The sequence below is a fragment of the Mycteria americana genome, chromosome 8, assembly GCF_035582795.1.
Source record: "Mycteria americana isolate JAX WOST 10 ecotype Jacksonville Zoo and Gardens chromosome 8, USCA_MyAme_1.0, whole genome shotgun sequence".
NCBI classification, from domain to species: domain Eukaryota; kingdom Metazoa; phylum Chordata; class Aves; order Ciconiiformes; family Ciconiidae; genus Mycteria; species Mycteria americana.
Genome location: NC_134372.1, coordinates 37,983,436 through 38,008,363, shown reverse-complemented (window position 1 = coordinate 38,008,363; position 24,928 = coordinate 37,983,436). Strand labels below are relative to the sequence as shown.

Here is a 24,928-nt window from a genome sequence, read left to right as displayed (position 1 = left end):
AGTTGTCTTGGCTCGGCAAAGAAATAAACAGTAATTAAATGAAGCATCTAGCATCCTGTTGACAAGAAATGAAACAGTAGGTGTGGAAACTACTGGGAAGTTTGTCTGCCAGATATTGTAATGAACTGAACATTAACATTCTTGGGATTGTCCAAATGTGAACCAAGTACAAATGCTGTCTGGGAAAGGGATCTTCTACATGGAGGAAAACAAAATGAGGCACTTCCTTGGACCAGTCTGCTAAATAACTTTTTAGTACATAGAATTTGTGCCTTACACAAGGGGGAATCTTTGTCAGATTGTGTATTTCTCCTGGTGTTTTTTTTTTGTTTGTTGTTTTTTTGTTTTGGTTTTTTTTTTTTTTTTTTTTTAGATACTGGTTATTTTCACTGTCCCTCTACACAGACTTCTAGCCATCAGTTTTCTGGCAGCCTGATTACAATAAAGAGTTTAAACCTGCAGATGAACACAAACTAGCTGAGTGGTCCCATCCCCTGTGCAGGAGATGTAAAAAGCAATGTTTTCCAAAAGGTAAAATATGAGTTCTTTATAGGCCTTGAAGTAAATGGGAGGTATATGCTTGCAGCAGGTGAGCCTAGTCTGAAAACAGACTCCTCTATCCACAAGAAGCCTTTCATCAAGGAGACAAAGTGCAGCACTTCCAGGCACACTGGAGGTGATGCGGATGTCTCAGTCTGTCAGTGCCTTGTCCTCTTCGGCCCCAGGGTTGTTTTTGCATTAAAGCTTCACACAGAGATTAGTGGCTGGTCCTGAAATGCAGGGAAAGATTTCTGCCATTTTTTCTCTTTGCACGGAGTTTAAGATCATTGTAGTTTTGCACTCATCGTTCAATGGGAGCTTGTTTGATTTCTGGGCTGGAGCGTGATCAAAGGTCCACTGAAATAAACACACCACTTACTCCAAGCTTCGTGGGCTTGGGAACCAGGCAGTTGATCTTCCTGAAAAATTTCCCAGAAGTAGAGCTGTAAAGAAATATTTGAATGATGTCGTGAAACTTGTTTGGCACACAGGAAGGATGGGGAGTTCTGGAAAGAAGCTGCAGCTTTACAGAGAAAATGAAGACAAGGGCAAGGCAAGGATACGTTTAGGAAGGATGCTTGGACTAAGTGATTGAGAAAGAAGTTGGAAGAAAGCATCACAGTCCTATACAGGGATATAGAGATGAAAGGCCCAAGATGAGAATCAAGTATTCAAACTGAATGCAAAAAGCAAGAGGAAATAATTGGCAAGGTTTAAATGAAAAATGGCATGGATAGAATGGAAGGAGAGAAGACTTTGAATACTAGTAGTAGAGAAAGATTACACAACACAAAGTGAAGGAAAAGCAAAGTAGGAAAAACAGTGGCAGCCCAGAAAAATAAACAGGCTAAGAGCAGAAAGCAACTTGTGGATACAAGACCATGCTGTAACTTTAAGTGTGCCTTGCTATGTCTCTGTGTATAAATGCGTGTAAAAGAGCACAAAGTATTTGGTAGTTAAAGGACTACATTTAATCTGGGAGGAATGAATGAGTTTGCTACGTGTGCATGTCCTCTTCAGTAAGAAGTTCATCTTCTATGTATTGTGCTTGCTGCCAGTGCTTTCTCAATGAAGAGAGTATATATTGCGCACCCAAGTTTTGGGCTTCTGGCGTAATTGGTATTTCAATGCAGAAACATTTCCGCAATAAGACTAATTTAATGTGGCGTGTTTTTTCAAGTTATCTGTCAAACGGTGCTTCTGAAGATGTTTGTACAAGCTTCCTGTCACTTTTCCTATTTATTACAAACTTTTCAAACTAGAGATTTAAAATTAACAATATTAGGCTATGTGCTTTCTCAGTTGAACTACTGTAGTCTGGATTGATCAGCTCATTTCTCTATTGTCACGTCAATTTGCCTTCACTTGCCAACACAAATAAGAACTGAACTTCAACTAGATGATTAGAACTTCATGTTCTGTTTAAATACTTACTTTTGTTGTGCTGGTATGTCATTGCCTGACCACTCATAATTAGAGCTTGTTGAGGGACTTTTAAGTACTGTTATATCAAAACCAAGTTTTTCGAGTCAAAACTAAGAGGAAGAGGACCAAAACAGTGCATAATTTGGTGGCTGGAGTACTTGAGGGAAGACTTGTATTGGACAGATCTGAGCCTCCTTCTCGTGTAATGCACGATCCAGTAGGACCCTGGTAAGCTTTGTAATGATACCCAGCAAGGCCACTCAAAAAGACATGCTTTATTTAAGGGTAAGCCTTAAAACAGAGTGGTCTTATTTACTTCAGAATCAGTAGTTGAGGCTGCAGGGATGTGCTGGTTGGCTATAAATGAGTCTTAATATTCAAAGACATTTGATACTTTTTAAAAAAGAGGGGGTGGGGCAAAGAATAAAAAAGTGCAAGTGAAACTTCTAACCTATTTTAAAAAGGTGTTAAGATTGTGTTTCCCTCAAAAAAAAAAAAAAAAAAAAAAGACAAACATGCAGTCCTGTTCACCTATAACACTTCTAGCTTATCAGTGCCCAGCAGACTACAATGGCTCAGTCCTGGCTCAAACACAGGTTGCAGTAGTTTGAGTCTTGTGCTTGTATAAGGTATGCATGTACCCAGGAGCATTCTTGTGAATTCTGGATTTCATGCTTGACACTTTAAGGTCTTAATTTGATGAGTTTCTGAAGGTATAATCAACATCTTACCCTGTCAAGCTCTATTATTCCATATCCCATCTTATCTTATCCCATCTCGTATTATTCCACTTCCCATCTTACTTGATACTGAGCTATCAATATATAATCTTTGTTTGGCCAACAGGTAACAAGAAAAACTAATGGGCAGATAAATCATTGCATCTGGCACTGTGAACATATACAGATGAAATAACTTGGAAAGCTTATTCAGATTTCACATTTTTGGTGCAGTTTGCAACGGTGCTGTTGGGTTAGGGCAGGGTGGACTTAAAGATCTGAGAGCATTTCCTGGGTGTGAAGAAGAGCTGTGCAGATAAGCAGTACTGTGCCAAAAATATGTTTGAGATGTGAAGAAAGGAACCTAGGGAAGGAGGGGTAGGAAAGGTACTGAAGGTCTGAGCACCAGAAGGAACAAGAGCAGAGATCCTTAGAAAGGTTCTCAAAACTGTGAGCAGTGGTGCCACCAAAGCCTATTTTCTGATAGAGTTGTATTTCAAGGCTGCATATATCCCGCTATGAAACTCTGATATTTTTGCAAAGGTTAAGCAGAAGCTTTGACAGGAGTTACTGCCTTGCCAGATACTGTTTGTATGAAATCTGTAGAAACTTAGTAACACTGCCAAATTTGGTTGTAATTCGAAAATAGCTTCAAAAGATTTCTGGGGAAGAACAGACTGGCTCACACATGTACATAAGCTTTAAAGCAAATATTTTTTTGCCTGGATTTTAATATCAAATGCTTTGGTCATGGAGTCTCTTTTGCTTTTAATGACCAAGTTTGAGAAAAGAGACACTGTCAGTCACTCGTCAATGTAGTTAATTTGTATTCATACAGAACCCATGCCATTAAAGTTCATTCAAATTCAGTGTTACTCCTTTTTCAGAGTCTCCTCCAACAGCAACAAAAAACCTTCTTTCCTTAATTCTAGGGATGTAATCCTCTTGCTGAGACTGGTCGAAGCAAACTGCAAAATCAAAGAGCTGTCCTAAACCAACAGATCTTAAGAGCAGTAAGAATGAGAACTGGTGCTGAAAATCTTTTAAGGTATGTGTCATGACTTCCTAGTTCTCTTGCCTGAGCGACAAAATTATTATTAGTTTTAATTTTTTAAAAGTCCCTTAGCTATTGCTTTTTCCCAGTCTGCCTAACCTCTCCCCTAATAGGCTGCATAAATTACTGCTGGATGCTTTGTGAATCTCCCTGGAGTTTTTTAAATGCTGTAGCTCTATAGAGTTATTACCTGCTATAAAGTGCACTTTCAAAGCTGCTGTGTTGTAGCAAATGAGCTGAATGTTAGACTATCTTATGTTGCTCTGTTTGATCAGCTTTATTGCTAGTGATAATGGTGAGTGAACCTTGCTGAGTATTGTAATGAGTCCTTTTTACACCTTAAATCAAATAAAGATATTGTCACTGTGCTGTTGCTTTTTCCAAGATCTTAGATCTGTGCTCTGCAGTGGAAAGGACCATCAGTTGTCTTATTTATTCCATGTAGTAGTGATATAGGAGTAGCAGGGTAACGCACATCTAACTTGAGCTGGGTTACAGTTGCCACCAAATTCTCCTACAGTTTGAGGTAACTGGAAGAGACTTTGTCCTTTTTTTTTATTATATTTTGTCCACCAAATCTTATTTTAAGACACAGTTTCTTATGTGGCTGTCCCCATAGGAATAGCCTAACGTTGACCCTCTTGAGGCTATTGCATCCTGTGATTAACTGCTTAGCAAACAGTCCTGTAGCTTTCCAACAATCCATCTCTGTTACACAGAACTGAAAATTTCCCCAATACTTGTCTGCAATAGTCTCCTATAGTGTCTGTTTCCCTGCAACTGGAGGAACAATGGGTCTCCGAGAACAAAATAGTCAATATACTTCCCTTAGGGAAGTCAAAGTGCTTGGATGAATTAACTCTTCTTAAACTGGCCATTAACTGATAGGTTGCCCTGTGCCTGTCACCTGCCTTTATCTCTGCTATTGGCAAGAGAGGTGATGGGTCCAAAGCTTATGTAGTTTAGCCTCTGTGACTGACTACATTTTGCTTTGTTTTCTGGTAATTGACTTAAGGAGTAAAACTTGGGATCTTTTGCTACCTTTTGTATGCGCGGCAAAATCCTTGTATCTGCTTTTGAAACTGAACACTCTTAATTCAGTAGATGTTTCTGCATGCCAACTCAGGAGTGTCTTGGAAAGGCTAAAGAGATGAGTAACATCTAATGCGAACACTGGTTACTCTAACGTTCAACCTAAAGATGTCCTAAAGTTCGGCTCCTGATACGAATATTAACTGCTGAAATACTGCAGTTGCTACTGACAAGAGTGGGAGCTAAGCCTATCTGAAGAGTAGAGGATCAGACTTATTGCTAAGTTATTAACAATCTAAAATGAATTTACACCTGTTAGACTATTAAAACTTGCTAGGTCTTTGAAAGAAGCAATTTTAAAAGTAACTTGACCACTAGATAGTTCACATGACTAGACAAATTTACAGTCTGCTAAGGAAAAACCTAAATAAATGAGCTTTATGTTTTCAGCTTCTATTTGCCTTTCATCAAGTTCTAAAAGAAGCAAGCCAATTGCTGTCCACAAGGAGCCTCCTGCAACAGGACTTGAGAAAAAACTGGAAATGCGGGTTTCTTTACTTTTGGCTGAAAGTAAATGCTAGGCTTGAAACAAATGATCCATCTAGTGCAAAGACTTTTGTTTTTAGAACTTCTGAAAGTCACCCTCTCCTTTTCATTGCCTTTTGTTCTGGAACTTCCGAGTTAAAACTGAATTCGGAGTAGAGTTATGTGGATCTCAAGGATATCACATTGCCCCTATTGCTGTCTCTTGCTGTTTGTCATTACAATGTCTACAGTGCAACAACATGAAAAGGTAATAAAATTAAATTGGCATGGATGTTGAGAGCAATATAGCTATATTAGAGGAGTTCACCTGGATGGACCATAGGGGTTTCTGAGAAAGATATTACAATCCCTCCTGTGGAGGATGGTAAGCTAGACCAAGCATGGAGCCTTAATAACAGTAATTAAATTGCTGCTAGCATCAGAGCTCTCCCATAACTGGCAGTGGTGCTGCCTTTATCAAGGAAGATCCACTCCAGCCTGTATTTGTGTCCGGTTTGGCTTATGCAGGCAGCAGGTGTTAACATTGCTTAATCTAAGCAATCTCAGGTATTCAATAAAGTACAGCATAGAAAATTCACAGATAACACATTTATAATATGAAGTACAAGCTTAGAATCTTAGCCTTGGAATTACTAGTTCTTCACCAAGCTGCTCCATAAAACTGGAGGATTGTTGCAAGGGGAGCCTAGATATGAGAGGGTTGTTCATAAATATTTATGAGGGTAAATTTTGTCTTAAAGGTAAATGCAAAATGCTGCAAACATACAATAAGTTTGTTATTGTCTAATGGTTTGGACTCCCTAATATAGGGGTACAGTATCTTAAGCCTGGATATGGATCAAGGTCTTTTATCTTGAACTCATACCTGTGGTTACAGATAACAGTTTAAGTCTCTTGAAAACAGTAATACTGTGTGGAGAATCAGGTTAGAAACAGTGATATAATATCCTGAAATACACAAATAAGAAATAGCACAGAAATACTCTGGGGGGCTAAATACTAACAACCACTGTGCTAGCAGTTCAAAACGCTGTCGTGTAAATCCGTAAATGGCAAAGGAAACAAGCAAACAAAAAAATCCTATTTGCATCCGACAAAAAAAAAAAGACAATTGTATGGTATTAAAAAGAAGTATCTTTCTACCTGTATAATTGGTTGTAAACATTCTGTAGTAACAGTTTTATGGAAAGTTGTTTGCTTTTATTCTTAAGATCAGAAGTCTTACCAGATCATCATTCAATTCATAAAGCAGGGAAGATTCTTTGGAAAAAATATCTCTTGACTCCCCCTACCTCCACCCTCATATCTTCTTCTAGGAAAAGATCACATCATCCAAAAATAGCATAGTGATTCTGTTTAAGATGCTTTAGTTTTGTTGATTAACGTATCTGAAAATAAGCCTGACCCTTAATCACAGAAAAAAAATTTAGCACATAGCAAACCTTCTATGTGACTGCGTGCTGTTATCTGGAAACTATCCCAGGCGCTCTCTTGACAGAAAAACCTAATAAATTCTGTAATATGAGGTCTTGTATCATCTCCTAAGAAGATTAAAAAAAAAAAAAAATCTTAAAAATGCTGGGAATGCTGGCAAGGGTGTCAACCAAGCTTATGTACAAAGCCTTTTCCTCAGAAATAAAAAAAAGTATATGTCTCTCTTTCTGCAGAGCAACCACCAACAACAAAGTACGAGAGCAGGTACTACTGGAACTGAGTTTTGTAAACTCAGACCTGCAGATCTTAAAGGAGGAATTGGAAGGACTTAATATCTCAGTAGAAGTTTATCAAAATACAGAGTAAGTATAAAGCTAGGTTACTAAATTATTAACAGATCTTCTGTTTACCACTGGAAACAGAATTGTTTCTAGGTGAATGTGAATGCTGGACAATAATTACGTGAAAGAACAGAGAGCTTGATAGGAAGAGAACATATTTGATGGTAGATTTGTTGACTAAGGGTTAGTCTGCATATTTGTCTTTCGCTTGGGAAAGGTATGTACCACTAATCCTTAGATACGGAGTTCCTTCGTGGAGGAGAGTATTGCGAGAATTGAAAGCTCTTGGCACTTTATGGGGAGACACATGGCACGTAGCAGAATTTCCAGTACTGGAATGGCTAATTGGTTCAGGGCATTCTGGAGTGAGCAAACCTAGTGTTATATCTGTTCTGAAATGCAGGGCATATAACAGTCCTCTCTTTAGCTGGAGAATAGAAGTCCAACACTGATTTGGAGCTCAGAGCAGACTTGAGGTGATGTCTAAGGTGTGCACTTCAGTGACAGAAATCCATAAATTAGCTGGCTAAAATAGAGAAATATTTAGTAGATGAAGTTGGAATTGTTCCAAGATATTTTTCCAACTTTAAAGAGCACACTGAACTTCAAATTGCAATGGATTCCTCAAAGAGAAAACTTCGAAGTTAAAGATTATTCATTGCCAGAATACTTCAGGGATTTCTGTATCAGTTAGATGTCTCTTTGCTCCTAAAACTAACCATTTGCTATTTGATTAACATTAGCAGCTCAAGACACAAATTGAGGCGCTCCATATGAGTGGGGTATAATTTTGGGTCCCCTCTTAGGCCTGTTCTCAGTTAGGTGTTAACTTCCAGGTGGACTACAAGGAATTCTTCATGTAGAGGGACTAAGCGCATTTCCAGTGGGGTATCTTTCAACTGAATGCTGACCTGATGCAAAATATCTGTGTTTCATTTTTCTCAAAAAGAAACTTGTGCTGAAATTCCTGCCCTCCACCCCCATGTCAAACTTCGATAACTACTTGATGCAAAAATGTTTTTTGTTCAAGATTTTTACCAGTCTTCATAGATGCATGTGAGCATAGAGAGCAGTATGAAAGTTATGGCTGTGGGATTGAGAGCAAGACTCCAGAATTACTATTCCTTCTTATAGCTAAAGAATATTTGAAATATTTGGATTCTCAATGAAGGGTGAGCAGTAGGTCAGGCCCCAAGGCAGGTAGAAGCCTTGCGGCTGGACAGTAGTATGTTTTTTATTCTCTGCTGATCCTACTTCCCCAATCTGTTTTGAATGGTGTTTTACCTTTCTGATGCTGTTCATTGTAAGCTGTAAATGCTTTTTATGTTCCATCAGCTAAAATAATTCACTCCCTTTGCAACTACTCTCCAGCCTTTAATAGCAAATAGCTATTAATAGTTGCTCTTTGAATCTATTGTGCATATAGTCATCAACATGAGATCACACCCACATTACTAGGCTACACTGTATTGTGTTACACCAATCTAAGGGTTGGCCTTCCCAGTACTTGCACACATCTCAGCTGGATTGAGAAACATGACGCTATTTCTACTCAGTTCTGGAAATCCAGGATCACCTCCCTAACTGTTCAATGCTCCCATGATGTTGACTCCATGGGTGTGGCACCTTAGAAGCTTAAAAAATAGAAATTCAGTTCCTTTGAATGACAAATGCTGGTGTCTACAGGGACTGTGGGTGGTACGAGAATTCATTAAATCAGTAAGTTAGGATTTCTTTTGCATGTGTCTCACTTCCTTTTGGGGAAAAGCTCTTGATATAATCTGTTGTAAAAGTGTTGTGGTTTCTTCTAAAAGCCTCATCAGATACTGGATTATTTGAACTACCTGCAGTGGTGTTTTGGCTCTGTATCCTGTAAGTCCTTTTCAAGCTAGCAGAGCCACTTTCTGGATGGTGCCAACCAGTTTAAGGACTCTTCCTCTGCTGAGGAAGCTGCACTCCTACTCCCACCTTCCTGAGATGGAATTTTCACCAGTAAGAAAGTGATTTTGCTGGCTTTGCTGATGAGACCATGAATGAATTGCACCTGTAGGATTTTGTAGTTGGTAATGGAATGCTCTAACTAATGATTAGACAGTCAATCAGTTGTTTTCAGGAAAAAGGAAGATATCAGATAAACCTTATAATTGCCTAATACTGATCCGTTAAACCTACTGAACAAACTATGTATCTGGAAGCAATTCTGATCTTTCTTTTTTATAATTAGGTAATGTGTGTAGTGGAAGAGCAGTATGTGTAGTTTTTGGTGGGGCTCTTTAATTCATAATAGTCTTATTAGCTAGTGTTGTTTACTAAGATGATCTGGGTTTAAGGCTGTGATACAGATGTGTATTCTCTTGAGGATCAGATTTTTAAGTCACAGTTCTTGCCCTTATTGCCCTTTGATAGTTTAGAGGTTGACTAGTTTAGAGGTTGACACCTAGCATTGTCTACAAACTAAGTAGTTCTCGGACTTCCTAGTCTTAGACCTTTCACTGTTAAAGTTGGTATACTTTGGCCCTGCTCTTCCCTGTGTTAGACACGCATCACTTCTACATATGAAACCATTGGTAGCGTGTAAAATACTGATGATAACTATTGATGATTACCATAGCTCTTACTGTGGTAGATCTCCTAGCAGCTGTGGAGCTGTCTTCTGTCCATATAAATTGTGCAGGTGTATAAAGCTTGAGGTAAATTGGAGTAAGCCAGCCCTTGAGAGTCTCCTTTTCTTTCCTTGAAGGAAAAATAGGCTCAAATGGGGGGGGGGGGGGGGGGGGGGAGAGCACAGGCAAATAGCTTTCCTCACTCTCTTCTTGAGGAGTCTTAGGCCATTAAGTAGACTTTCTTGGGCAGGAAGGAATTGTTATAAACTATGTACCTTTTACCTGAACACCCATCAGCGTACTAACTTTCTGTCATCAAATGAAACAAAAGTAATTATCTTATCAACAGACAAACAGAAAACAAATATTTATGCATTTTTTTTTTTTTCCATAGAGAGACTTTCAGCATTCCCTTGGTACCTCTTGGCCTGAAGGAAACCAAAGAAGTAGACTTTACGCTCCCCCTCAAGGTAAATTTCAGAGACACATTTCAGAATGAATAGTTAACAGAAATAACTTGTATTTCAGATTTGTTTAAAGAAGCAGAAGTAATTTACGTACAAATCATTTTGTTTCATTTGCCCTAAAACTGAGATCACAATGTGTTTAAAAATTAACCACGAATTATTTGGGTCATTGCTAATATCTAACTAGGACAAGGAGTCAGAAGATGTTATAAGAAATCCCACTTTGGAGACAGTAGAGTTAAACCAAAGAGAATAAAAAATCCTTCTACTGTTTTTGGTTCCAGTAAGACTATTGATTACTACTCTAAGTGTGAAAGGAAGTAGTAATGAAGGTTTTATTCAGCGTAACGCAGTCATACTCCAACTTGCACTAACCAAGCTATCTCAGTTGGGAAGCAATGTTGCAGCATTAATACTGCTTATTTGCTTGCTATTTGAGCTACCTTCTGTATTTTTTGGACTACTGTGTATTGTGCAATGTAGATTTTTATCTCATGGTAAGCCATCTTGTATCACCATAACATTTGTCTCTGCTTTTACTTCTGTAGGTTAATCTCCATGGTCAGATTATGGTACCACTTTATGCCATTGCAGCTTTGTTAATTTAAGTGGAATTGCACTAACATAGCTGACAAGAATTTGGCAGTCTCTTTCTGTTAACGGGTTTTTATGGTCACTTGATTCCCTTGTTATTTTAGCTAACAGAGTTCGTTTGTCCCTTTCAAAACCACTAAGTATTGTTGTTTTAAAACCCAATGGAGTTGATGTAATAGGTGTTTGGTTCCTTTACACAAGACTGCAATTTCTTGTCTCGGATATCAAATCAAATTATTAGTTCTATTGTCTTTTTGTAGTCTCATTGCTATGTGTTACTATACTATTGACTGGGAGGGAGTAGACAACGTGTGAATCACAACTGAATCAATTCTGTACTGTTTGCAACTGCAGAAAAAAGCTAATAGTTTAGGTTAATTTTACATATTTCAATTTTTTACTTTTTTTTTAGGACTTTATTCTGGAACATTATAGTGAAGACAGTTCTGAGTATGAAGACGAAATAGCAGATCTCATGGATCTGAGACAAGTAAGTTCAAGCGTGGGCATACCATGATGTCTCTTAATCTACAGTTGCAAATAACACTTGTATGGAATCAGAATATGCCACTATTACTTACCATATTCTTATTGACTTCTTTTCTGAGATATGGAATATGCATCTCCATTGTCCAAGAGCTTTACAATCTGAGTAAAGAATAAGTGAAGAAAAGGATGAAGTTATGCAAAGTGATTGAGCTATTGACACAACTTCATAAATTTTGTAAAGCTAAGATTTGTCTTACCTGCTTTTTTTACTTTAAAGTATTTTAAATTTAGCAGGAAGAGTGAAGTGAATGCATCTGGCAAAAGATTGTAGTAGAATGGTGGTTATTTCTAACTATTGTTTCCTGTATTATACTAGAAACACAAACTTTCTTTGTAGCTTTCATAAAATACCTACATTTATACTACATACCTAAATTTAATTAACTCTCAGACTTGCCAAACAGATCCCTCTTGCTTCCTTAAAGGTTATGTGCTACTACTGTGCAGCTGAAAAACTCTTATTTGGAATGCATCCATATGGCCTTAAGCTTACTGTTTTCAGATTCCACACATTTCTATGATATGCAGAAGTCCAAAGGAAGCAGAGCTTTATCCTTGGTGTTTCAATGTTCATCCTGTAACTCGACAGAATACACTTTAATCTATTGTATTTTAAGGCCTGCCGTACTCCTAGCCGAGATGAAGCTGGCATTGAGATGTTGATAAGCTATTTCCTTCAACTTGGTTATGTAGAAAACAGATTTTTCCCACCCACCAGGCACATGGGAGTTTTATTTACATGGTAAGTGTGTAGTTCGTGTTTGTCTTGTCCGTTCCCCCCCCCCCCCCCCCCCCCCCCCCCGAACACTGTTAATCATTAACTGTCTTCTGTTTAAATTGAAGCGTGTCAGTGTGTTTCTCCCTACCACTCCCTGAAGTGTGTTGTCAATTTTTATTTTTTTTTTAGTGTTAAGAGTTAATCTGAATACAATGCACCCTTTTCATGCTTAGAGTGAAGCTGTTGGCTAGGTTATGATTTGGGCTACAGGTTAGCACAAGGGAAAAAGAGAGAAAATAATCTTCATTTTGGAGAACTGTATATGTTTCCTGGACTCTTAACCTTGGTGCACAAAGCAGATGGGGAATGGGTCAGACCTTAATTGCCACTCCTTCATTTTTTTTAAGAGCATTTGGGCCAGAAGAGAAGAGTGACTTAATTTTTATAATGGAGTGTTTACTACATCTATGAGCAAAGTTTGACTCTGAATTCAGAATTTTATTTTTATGGTGAAAAAAGATGACTACCATGCAGCCAAGAGGAACCGCTAAATTTCTAGTCATAACTGCAAGAAGAAATTTTAAAATACAAGCTATAGAGGATCCGAACATGGCAATAGTTGATCTTTGGCAACATCTGAGTATGAGAACATAGCAGCACGTATGGATACTTCCCCGCTATGCTCTCAGCCTCTGTGATGTTTTATAGGCACTTTTGAGTTAGATATAATGCTTATGGAGGCATTGTTATAAAACCTGCTGAAAACTAAGCATCGAATAAAGCACTGGCTTGCGGCACTTAAATTGTCCTCACAGCATATAATGGTATTTCTGTTCACCTTCATTTTCACTGCAGCAGAACAATTATTAAGAATTCCACTGCTCTTTTGGACAAACAGATTGAAAATATCTGTTGTTTCAATGGACTCTGCTAATCTTAACACCTTTTTCTAATATTTGTTTCCCAAGGTATGATTCCTTCACAGGTGTCCCAGTGTGTCAGCAAAATCTGTTGCTTGAAAAAGCTAGTATTTTATTCAACATTGGAGCCCTCTACACCCAGATTGGAACAAGATGCAATCGTCAGACCCAGGCTGGACTTGAAAATGCTGTTGATGCTTTTCAGAGAGCTGCAGGTACAAATTTAAAAATATTAGGAAGGTCTTTATGCAAATGTTCCTAATCTGATCCTGACATCCTACAGATTTCTGCATTTCCCACTGACTTCATTACACAAAAAAGGAGGAATAGGGAATTTCAAGAAGCTATTACACAAAAAAGGAGGAATAGGGAATTTCAAGAAGCTATTACACAAAAAAGGAGGAATAGGGAATTTCAAGAAGCTTAGTGAAGAGCTGAGATGAGGCTTTAAGGCAAAACCTGGAACTGTAGTCTGAACATGCAGATAAAGATAGCGAATACTGTGGTTAATGATTAATGAACTGCAGTTCAAAGGTCCGAGCAATAGCCCTAATGTTAACTGCTTCATTGTTCATTCTTTGTTTCACCAACATAGCTGCTTTTACATCAGTGATAGTACATTGGTGTCAAATCTGTACAAGAAACAATTTAAAGTGTTGATAAAGGGCTTAAAACCTAGTTTTCCATATGGTCTCTTCAAAATTAATCTTACTGTGTTCTCTGGTGAAATTTGCAATTCACTGGAAGTTGACTACACATTTTCCATAGATTCCAAAGGCAATCAGCTTCAAAATAATCAATCAATCTCTGTCCCAAGTGAAGAAAAATACAAATTCTAATAAAGGGAATCATATCCCTTGAGCTAACATGTTATAGAAGCTTTTGTTTTGTTTTTTTCCAAGTAGATTTTCTAATTTTTTGTAAATGTCATCTGTGCTACACATAATACTTAAAGACATGACCTACGTAATTAATATGTACTGTAAGATTTATTTCTGCACTGACAATCCGTGGCTATTGGTTTCCACTGCATGGGAACAGTGTAGTGGAAACCGATGTGGTTCCGTGCTTCCATGTAGTGGAAGTTTGTAGCTTTATCAGCTACAAACTGTGGACCACAGAGTTGGATTGTCATAAAACCCCTCTTTTGAATACATAGCTATCAAAAAAAAATTTGATAGCATTTCTTCATGCATTTATTAAATAAATTATTTTTCAGTCTTTAATTCATGTAAAAGAAATTACACTACTTGAGAAATTTCTCCATTTTGCTGCTGCTCCTTCCATTTTGCAAATAAAAAATCACTGCTTTTCACTTCAACATATTTGCAGAACAGAATTAATTCACAAATTGAAATGCATCATTTGCTACCACAGTACCTTTGCAGGGCCCCAAAGCAATGTGCTCAGGAGGCATTTCATTGTACCTGTGCATGGCTCCGTAACGCTGTTCATTATGTTGGTAGAGACATGATATAGAGCATGTATTAACTGTTTCTCTGTGCTGAATGGAAAATGTTGCACAGTTTATCCTCAACAAAGCTGTTGGTGTGCATATGCTTACTGCATAAGCAGAAATATGTTGAGAACGAAAAAAAATATTTTTTTTCGCCCTGTACTTTCAGTCCGTTTCTGTAGGGCACTCCATCCGTACTTGGGATGTGCCTGGCAAGTTTGGGGTGGCTTTTTTTTTTAATGCAAAAAGGCAGAGATGGCCATGATTCAAATTTGTGTAAGGGCATATTAATAAGTTAAAAGATAAAAGTGTAACATAAAAAATGAAAAATCTCAGAAACTGGTAGTAGGAAAATGCAGCACAATGTGGCCAGAACTGGATGTAGTGGCAAGAAGTAAGATCGCAGAAGCTGGGACACTTAAAAAGCAGAGGTCTTATTGTTACACTTTTGTGGTAATATCAGCAATTAAGAGGCTAGTAGAACTCACTAAACCAGTTGGATGACGTGCATGCTGAAGGTTACACTTCCGTCCCTGAAACTGTTACTTAATATTTGCACTACAGTTAGTGTTTCATTTTGATAAATGATAGAAACTATTAATATGTTGGTGGAACCAAATGTCTAGAGCAGAATCTAATTTTAACCTATTAAATATACTGTTCTAGTTTACCTATGGGGATGGAACTGCGCTTTCATTGGGACATACAATGCACTTAGCAGCATCTGAAAAGCAGATTCATAATTAATTAAGTTTATATGTTTGTGTGTTTTCCTTCCATTCAAGGGTTCTACTGTCACCTCCTTGTGGTTGCATAGATTTCTTTTTCTTTCTTGTCCTATGTATAAGCCCTAGCCTACCACTCCCACGTACAAGTCGTGTTCAGTTCAGTGCAGCTTTATGGTCAATCGCAGGAACTGTTATAAGCAAATCTGAAGGTATTGCCCTTAAAACTTGCAGCTTCTGTTGCTCTGAATTGTAATTTTGAGAACTGTGCCTGGAGGTGTTTGGGAATGCAAAGCAAAACCTGTAGGTCAGTTTAATTTTATGTGTACTAAGAATCCCATCAGATTGCTATAGTGCAATAGTAGAAAGCGTGCTTTCAATCTTAATTATTATGGTACATGCTGGAATTAAGTTCACTTGTTTCTCTCTTTGTAATGCTGACAAAACCATTTTGTAATTTCAGGAGTCCTAAGCTACTTAAAGGAGACCTTTACTCACACACCAAGTTATGATATGAGCCCAGCTATGCTGAATGTACTAGTAAAAATGATGCTTGCGCAAGCTCAAGAGTGTGTTTTTGAGCAGATTGGTCTTCCTGGAATACGCAATGAGTTTTTCACACTTGTGAAGATGACACAGGAAGTTGCCAAGGTAAAATATGAGATTTAAAATTTAGTCTTTAAAATAACTGTTTACAGTGCTGTGTTACTAGCTACAGCCTCTAGTAGTATTAACAGCATTTATTAAACCTAAATGTTAACAACCATTACTGAAAACCAAAAGTAACAAGGGATGGCTCACAAGCTACAATGAGAATCGCAACCGTTCAGAAGATGAAAATGCAAATAGCTGCAATGTAAATATCATTATTTGAGACCTGTTATGATTTGTTTTTAATTCATAATTCATGAAGTTTAATAGAAACATGCTGGAACACTTGGGCAGTGAACTGGCTGAAGGTTTTTTACAAGCTGTTTATTATATTGCTCTTTCAAACAGTACAGATCTTGCCCAGAACAACATACAAAAGGACAGGGTTGTTTGTGTATTTCTCTAAGTATTGAACGCAACCTGTCTGTTGTTTCCCAGCAGCTGGAGGTTATGCAAACCTAAAAATCTTAAGTCCAAAAGAATAACTAACTTGTAAGTGGGGGAAGGACCCTGATGAGCAGAGTCAGATTGGTAGCTGCAGAGCTGTCCTGGGACTTGCCTGAAAAACGGAGAGGCAGGCTGTGCCCCAGAAGGTAGTGTTCATACTTGATTGCGGTTGTTGACATCAAAAACTGGGTATGCTGACAAGATATGAATATGCTTTCTGAGCCATTTCAGAGTAGCAGATATATAACTGGTTCCATACTGGATAAATAGGCAAAGCCTTTCCTACCAACCTGTAAAGCCACCCTGTAGGCTTGATCAGCTGCAGGGGAAAGATTCTTGGATTCTGCTACGTGGAGTTTTCTGATCCATTAAAGGAGCATTCACTGCTTGAAAAACTATTTTATTTCCTCTGCATAAAGGATAGTAGCCCAGTTTTAACTAGACCACACAAGCTTAAGGCTAGATATGACTCCACAGTTTCAGAAGTAAAGCACAAACCTGCTGTATAAGTAATATGCTTCACCCTTTTTTATCAGCTGAATTAACCCGATAAGATGTATTTGTAAATTAAACCCCATTTGTTGTATGGTATTTTTATTGAACCCTGAAGCCATATAGATTGACTGACTTAGTCCATCTGTTCTTGTACAAACTTGATTTACTTGTAAGGAAAAAATCAGAGATGAAATTTCAAATTTTCTCAAAACTTATTTCCATCCCTTTCTAACCATCCCACGTGTCGTCATCTGTCCGTGTCTGTCCCCCCCACAATGTGATGCATGTTAAATTATCTTAAGGCTGAATATAGTATCCCTTACTTGAGCTCCTAATAACTAATGCTAAATTCTCATACTTATGTGCTTTGTTTTAGGTGGGAGAGGTTTACATGCTGGTTAACACTGCAATGAATCAGGAACCAGTGAAAGAGAATATCCCCTATTCCTGGTCTAAACTGGCACAAATAAAGTCAGACCATTACAAAGCTCTGGCGCATTACTTCATTGCCACCATTCTGTGTGACCATGAATGTAAGAATTGTACATTTTTGATATATTCATATAAATAACAATAATAAACACATAAACAGTTATAATTTGGTCTGTGAATAAGAGGAGGAGCCAGGAACTTTGAGGCTTCAATATGTGTTAATCTGTGGCCATTTTCCCATTCAGATATGAAGGCCGTGCTTTTTTTGTCCTTTACAGAAGAACGTGAAAGTTCAATAAACTAACTTCTGTAGAAACAAAAGAAATATTATATCTGTTATATGCTACTAAATTGTTCAATTCTTGTCAATATGTTCTGGCATATAAGTATTACTTGCATACTACAGATGATAAAACTGATAAAAGTCCTAAAAACTTGAAATTCACATCAATATATATGTGTAAAACATATTTGACAGCATTTGGAGAGAAGGTAGTAATAACTACACAGCAATGCACCTAAAGGAACAGGGCACCAAGAGATGTGTGATGGTTAATGTTCTATATCAATTATTGTAGTGCAGTCCAGTGATGATGAAGATCAGCAGGAGAAAGCCTTGTCCCAGTTGTATAACTACATGCCTGAAGGACTGATAGTTCTCACCGTTTTAAAGGACAAAGTTCAGAGAAGACAATTAGGTAACTGCCACTTTCACACAGCTACTAGATACAATTTTTAAATTACCTTGTATTTATTGTCTGTGGAGGACAACCAACGGTTTCTAACTTTTTTCAGGGAAAGCACATTTACGCAAAGCCATTGTTTACCATGAAGAAGCTCTAAGAGTCTGTGGTCTGTGTAAAAAGCTTCGAAACATTGATGTTCTTCAGGAGGTTCTGACAGCTGCACATAAGCGCTCACTTCTCAAATATGCTCAGCAAGAGACGGAAGATGACTTTCTCAGTCTAATCCAGGCTCCAGATATCCTTCGTAAGTATGCACAGCTAGAAATAAAAGGTATCTAACCATATGTGTAATGCTTTTATGGGGATATGCCTTTATTTTATATATATGTATACATATATAATATGTATATATACATAATATAAACAATGTACAGGTTACATACTGTACAGTTGAGTTCAGATTCCTTACATGTTTCCTCAATCACAGAAAAATGAATTTTGTTACAGCTGCTTTACAGTGTTTCTGTCTCTGGCCACATCATTTTCTGGGGTAGATAATTATTATTTAGAATTCAGGATTTTGGTGACTATCTTGTGAGCTAGAAAAAATGGAGAAACTTCAAAAGCTTAAAATCATATGGGGGAAAACTAATAACTGTTTTTTGTAGCACAACTCTAGTGGTCTAAGCTGTTAACTCAATTTGACTGCTACTGGTTCTTCCTACTTAGTCCAGCTCTTTCTTCTTTGGAAGCAGTGGGAAAGAATGAGGGCTGGTTTTTAGTTTATTTTTCTTTGAAAAATATTTAAGAGGCGAATAGCATAGTTCTGTTTGGATGGATTGTTTTAAGTTTTCTGTATTGATACTGTGAGCTCTGAAGATATTTTTAAGGCAATTCAGATATTTGTCTTGCACGTTTCCACAAAAATGAGTTTTTTCTACAGCCCTGTAAGAATTCAGGACAAATTTCTATCTAGCTTGAAATGCAAGAAAAATAAATCTATATGTCTTTCAACTAATACTTGAGAGAAAATTAATTTGTTTTTCGTTTTATTTTAGCTAAAACGGAACACAAGATAGAAACAATTGCTCCTCAGTTTTCCAAGGTGAAAGTTAAAGACTTCTTTCACAGGCTGGTATGTAACATGCTAATGCTGACGGATCTCTGTCATTTTGCTAGCAAGTGTAAATTTACTCTAATGTGAGGGAAGGGACATAAGTATTTTAGCCTGAAAAAATGATCGTGTAGTAACTGGGTTTTTGTCAGAAGTTATTGGAGAGATCACTCCTAGCTTCAGAGGTATGTCAACTTGAGACTAGCAAAGAATAAAAGTGCCATTTGTATGCGGCTTTGCACAGCATTTGTTCTTGATAACCTTTATAAAAGTCCCATGAAGTTTCAATGGATAATTGCATACAACTTAAAGGCAGGGAGAAACATGTAGTACTTGGAGATGGGCATGCAGAATCTGTAACGTTGCGTGCTGCAAAGCCAGTCTCTCAGGTGGCTCTGTCTGTATCAGTGGGCAAAGGGAATTGGGAGTTGCGGTTAGAATCAGAATATGCAACGTTTCAGGAATTGATTTATCTCCTCCAAAATGGAGTAATATAGGACCTTAGAGCTTGCTGCAGCCAAAGGATTCCGCACACCTTAACAGAGATCTCGGAACAACTTGGCAGTTGCTCTCATCCCACTTTGAAGTATCACCTGAACAGTCATGAATTAGGGCCGAGCACTTCAGGGACACCTTAAACTTCAGGGATAAATCTCGCTGTTCCATTTCAATGGAAGTAATGGAAAGTTAACCTGAGTAAAACCTACATAAGATGATCTTAAAGCATTATAACTTATGAATGCTTATTTATGAATGACAGTAAACCATAATGTGCCTGCTGCTATGTTACCTCCAGGGCCCACTGACAGTGTTTTCGGCCAAGCAGAGATGGACGGCTCCACGTACCATTCGCATCCACTATGAAGCAGGAGACCTAGGATTCAGTCTTAAAGGAGGTTCGCCAGTACAGATTTATTGTCTTGATCCAGTTTGTTCTGCAGCAGTAAGTACATTGGTGCAATATAACAATTTGTCTCCAGACTCTAGCATTACAGTCTTTTAAATGTAACTTTAGCTTGTTCATAGTGGTGTGTGGAGTATTTATTGAGTTCTACTATACATCAGTAATCATATAATCTGAACACATTTTCAGTGCTATATACACCTTAGATGTTAAGAGTATCTGTATCCCTGACATCACATTAAACTAAAGTTGATTTCTTCCTCTGTTCACGTGTAATAGTTAAAAAGTCCCAAATAATAAAAGCAAAATTTATTCCCCATCTAATTCAGGAATTTAGAAGGGATAAAGGCTTTAGAAAGTAGCAACAACACTAAGGATTGGGAAGGGAAGGCAAGGTAGCATGTGCCCAAGGAAAAAGAGGGGAAATAACATATTATTGGCTTCTAATATGTTGTTCTTTTGGGGGGGAAAAAACCAAAGGGATAAAGCATCATGTAGTGATGAGCATAGTTTAGCTATAGGAAAGGCAGAAGCAACCACAGAAGTACAGATAAAAATACTGAAGAAATAGAAGTAAAAACTGGAGAAAATATCTCATGAGGGACGATAGGGTAGCAAAAACCAGATTTCACTTACTTAAGGAGAAAAGTGAAAAGGACATAAAAAGAGCCAACATTTGAGTATGCCAGAATCATATTTATCAGTGGCAACTCAAATAGGTAATTCGTGTACTTGAAAAAGTTGCATGTTTCTGTTATGCATACTCTTTTTTCCACATATCTGGATAGACAATGGTTTTATAGCATCTAAGAGGAAAATGCCTTTAGGGCAGATACTGTATGACGACAAAAACATTTTATGCATCTTTATAATTTCAGATAATAATCTGTGCAAAATTTTTTGACAGTCGATGGGCCTAAAAGAAGGTGACTACATTGTTTCAGTTGGTGGCATGGATTGCAAGTGGCTTGGAGTGAACGAGGTGCTGGAAAAATTCAAAAGTGTGGGAAAGCAGCCCATTGATATTGAGGTTATCAGTTGCCAGGATACAGCAGCGTCTATGGTATGTAATGAGGCAAATATGTTTTGCAGATTGGGTATGTGAGTGTTTTTGGTTTCCTGGCTTCGGTCCCTGATTAATATTTACTTTCATGCAGTCAGATACCACACTCCACCAGTGAATATATAAAGCATTCAGGCATGTGTTCAGTTTTAAACAGTGTTTAAATCATCATGATTTAGCAAGCTGGAGTACAGTCTGTGTGCATAAGAATGGTTGGGTGGTGGGGTTTTTTGTAGGAGAGCTACTTAGATTAATTGAATTATGAATTCCAGGGCATATTTAATTTCCCCTAACTTGTCCCAGAGGATGAAAATACTACCCTGTTCAGCATTGGAAAAGCCACAGTGAAACAATAATGGAATGAAATAGAACATCCAAGACTATATGCTTATTTTCTATGCACTGTTAACATAAATGATCTGTGACTTTTGTATTAGATCCCAGATTAATGTATGGTTTTGTTTTTTTCTTTTATTTTGATGGCCTTTAACTGTCTAGTCAGTTACTAAGCTGCTGTAGAAGGTTTAGACTAAGGAAAAATGATCACAAGATTAAAAAATGTTAAGCTCTAAATAACTTAAACTTAGAGTTTAAGTAGAGTGAGAGAACCTGTAGTTCAGCTAAATCCACTGCTTCATGCTTCTAACATTCCCTGGCAAGCTTAGGCACTGAAGTATTATTGCCTTAGAAGTGATCAAGGCTCTCTTAACTGCTGTTAGGTTTTCTTGTTTCAAGAAGTTGATTTTCCTTATTGAAAATAAGGAATTGTACACCTGCCATTCCAAACTGCTACTGGAAACAAAAGGCTAGGATATAATCAAATTGCTTCAGGGCACAGCTGAGATAAGAGAGAGAAGGCTGTGCCTTTTGGGTATCCCAAAAGAATGTCCTACAGTAGCTCTTGTTGTCATAGTTGCAATCAACATGGAACCTGTCCAAAGACAGGAAAAAGACTCCCCTTCAGAGATTTGTGCAAGAACTACATACTTAAGCTTTGTAGAGAGGTTAGTGTATATATTGTACAGTTATGCTAGAATCCAGTAAATGCGATGTATAACACAACCCATGGAAAAGATTCACAAGTCCCTCTACGCTTTGCATAGTATACCCTTGAGTCTACATGGGCAAAATACCAGAATCACAGCACTCTGAAGGGCCTTGTGTTCAGTTATGTCATTAGCAGAGACAGCTTGCTGTAGTCTGCCTTGGAAAACTATTTGCACAGTGATCTTTTGTTACCTTCAAAATTTTGACCCATTTTGGATGACTGATTCTTACAATGCTTCTCTTTTTCCTACAGCATAGTAAGAGTGCAACTTATTCAGTGGGAATGCAGAAGACATACTCTTTAATCTGTTTAGCCATGGAAGAGGATAAGATTGATCAGACCAAGAAAGCCCCACTGAAACTGCCTTTTCTAAGTTGGGGAACTAAAAATAGACAGAAAGCTGCAAGCACCCTCTGCCTTCCTTCAGCTGTGGCTGGAAGTTCTCAGATTAAGAAGAAGCTTTCTCCCTTCACACTTCTGAATACAGAAAGTTCATTGTACTGAATCTTTCAGAAGGATCTGTTAACATGACATTTTTCTTTAAAATGTGTATTAAATATTGATCAATTTTATCTTTATATATACAAGTATAAATTCAGACAACTGCCATTGACTTCATTTACTGTGTATTGAGCCACTATGAAGGTCAGAGGCTGGCAAAACCTATAAAACTTAAGTATTTGAAGGTTAGAATGAAGTGGTTTGGGAGGTATGCAATAAGTTGTAGATGATAAAATATCTTACATGAGGACTGGATTCCTTTGGAATTTCAAAATACAGTATCATGACTAATTTTTTATAACTGTGATAGATGGGAGTTATTTATTACAAACTTGATGCTGCATGCAAAACAATAGGGGACACTAAAGGAGGATTTTGCTGTAAAAGTTTAGAGTCAATAATAAATCACTTTATTTTCTTAACAAACCACAGGCAAGAGAGAACAACATTATTCAGAGAGACTAGCCTTGTGCCAAGGGGCAGTGTCATGTAGTTGTAGTTTTTACACATAGACATTCTCTTTCTGAGAGCACTAGGTATATTCTACTCAATAGTTAATTCTGGAAGAGATTTAGAAAGCTTAGAAGTCAGAAGATCTTTTGAACTACAAAAGGCTTTTACTCTGCTCTTTCTGATCTAGGTTACATTTTAAATGCCTGCTGATTCAATTGTTAAAAACAGGCTTTATTCCAAACTTGGAATTATTTAACCTACTTACCATAAGAGTCTTATTTCATTAGTCTTGATAAAATTGATAGCTGCAGAACAGATCTCAAAACTGACGTATTCCAGTATATTGATCAAGAGTACATAAATTGTGGTGATGCTTTAAAATAGAAGAGAAGTGCTTGTAAGTCTAAGTGGCAGAATATTTATTTACTATCACACCAAGTAAAAAACCAAATAGATATAAAATCCTCCTCCCCTTGGAACAATTCATGAGCAAGTATTGGCTGTATATATTAAGGTGGGAGATAAAAATATAATTGTGTGAGCATTTCTTTGAGATTCTTCTATTTTCTGCAATTGAAATTAATTGAAAATTGCTAACACTGTAGTGTTAGTTAACATTGCCATCTACAGAGTAGATATATGCTGTTTGATACTCAAAACTTAAAATAAGGGGAAAGTTTGGGTGTAAACTTTAATGTCATTTATTTTTAGTTTCTTATGTAATAGGTGTAAATATGTTGATGACACTTATTTAAGAATAAAAATCGGATGCTGCCATTTAGTAGTAGCTTTTTAAGTCTGCTACAGTGTGGATGATACATCATAATTTACAGGTTTTCACTATTTACTGTTGGCATACCTCTTGTGTGTTTTTGTAATCTTGCTTAAAGGTCTAAAACTGTCTTTTTAAAAGCTTATATTGTATAATACAAGAACTTATAAATTATAGTCTGAAACTGTTAACATACTTCTAGAGTTTCCCTATAAAGGTTACATAAAGTTGTAAATTGTGTGTGACTCGCCTATCCTTAGTAGTTATTCTTCATGTGTATTTTTAGTAACACTTTCTACATACATAAGCAGCAGCAGTCATATACCGATATGCAAGACCCTGCCATACACTGTTCTGTACAGAAGATTCACTTTGCATGTATGGCTAAAATTACTATCCAGCTAATGAAATCTTTAGCACATGAGTCACCCTTCCAGCTCTTCATTTCTCTTAGCCCACTATGATAGTTTTCCTGCAAATATCTTTCCCCTTAGCTGTGTGATTAACTTCCTTTCCCTTCCCATTATCACACTTGCTAGTCCTTGAGGAAAGGTTGGGTTGGGGGTCTTTTTTTATTTAACCACCCCCCATCCCCTTCAAGTCAAAGTTTGGGCTTCTCAACTGCCATACAAGTACATACTTACTATTTTCTGTCAGCTACCTAAAGACTTACTGTACACTGAGTGGTAGCCAACAGCTAACTTAAGGCAAATACTAATTTCACAGCAAGTTCTTGCTCAGACCACATGAATACTTGTAAGAAGTTTCTATCCACAAGGATATATAGGGCTACTGCAAAGCCCTAAAAATAGAGGTTTGCAATAATTAATAGTTCAGCCTATAACTCCATTAGTACTAATTGTTACTACTTTAATTGAACTTTATTTAATGCACTGAACAGATGGCCATTTGAAGTAGTAAAAAGGTGTTTGCTTTGCAACATTACTAGCCACATACATACCTTTAGCTGTGAAATCCAGTCTCCATAGCAAAGTGACAAAGTCTGAGAGCAAGGGAATAAAATCTAAACAGATTTATGAAGAAGCTTAAGCATTCCCTAGTTGTAAGAAAGTAGTATCTTGCTCTGTAGTTCTGGAAATTCTGATGTTTATTATTCAGTAAATTAAATATTTATGGCCAAACTATATGTTCATCCCAAGTAAGGAATCAATATAAAGAACAGGTGTAAATGCTGTCCACACTAACCCGTGGATGAGATTGGTTACAGAGGTGCCAAGG

The 24,928-nt window shown here is 37.4% G+C and overlaps 1 protein-coding gene and 1 long non-coding RNA gene across 2 annotated transcripts in view; one reads left to right on the top strand and one right to left on the bottom strand.

Annotated features, from left to right (window-relative positions):
* The window catches only part of RHPN2 (rhophilin Rho GTPase binding protein 2), a 30,334-nt gene extending 7,316 nt beyond the window's left edge, over positions 1-23,018 (top strand). The window contains exons 2-15 of the mRNA XM_075510756.1: positions 3,617-3,732; positions 6,984-7,112; positions 10,089-10,164; positions 11,168-11,245; positions 11,922-12,046; positions 12,991-13,157; positions 15,587-15,774; positions 17,093-17,249; positions 17,727-17,846; positions 17,944-18,138; positions 18,893-18,969; positions 19,745-19,891; positions 20,760-20,915; positions 22,216-23,018. Coding sequence (XP_075366871.1) covers positions 3,617-3,732; positions 6,984-7,112; positions 10,089-10,164; positions 11,168-11,245; positions 11,922-12,046; positions 12,991-13,157; positions 15,587-15,774; positions 17,093-17,249; positions 17,727-17,846; positions 17,944-18,138; positions 18,893-18,969; positions 19,745-19,891; positions 20,760-20,915; positions 22,216-22,467 — 1,983 coding nt within the window. The 3' untranslated portion in view covers positions 22,468-23,018. The remainder of the gene's footprint in view (positions 1-3,616; positions 3,733-6,983; positions 7,113-10,088; positions 10,165-11,167; positions 11,246-11,921; positions 12,047-12,990; positions 13,158-15,586; positions 15,775-17,092; positions 17,250-17,726; positions 17,847-17,943; positions 18,139-18,892; positions 18,970-19,744; positions 19,892-20,759; positions 20,916-22,215) is intronic.
* LOC142413979 (uncharacterized) lies at positions 372-11,404 on the bottom strand. The gene is made up of 3 exons (XR_012776950.1): positions 11,337-11,404; positions 9,710-9,824; positions 372-983 (listed from the first exon to the last, which is right to left on the bottom strand). It is a non-coding gene; the product is annotated as an uncharacterized LOC142413979 (long non-coding RNA).
* Positions 23,019-24,928: the final 1,910 nt, after the last annotated feature.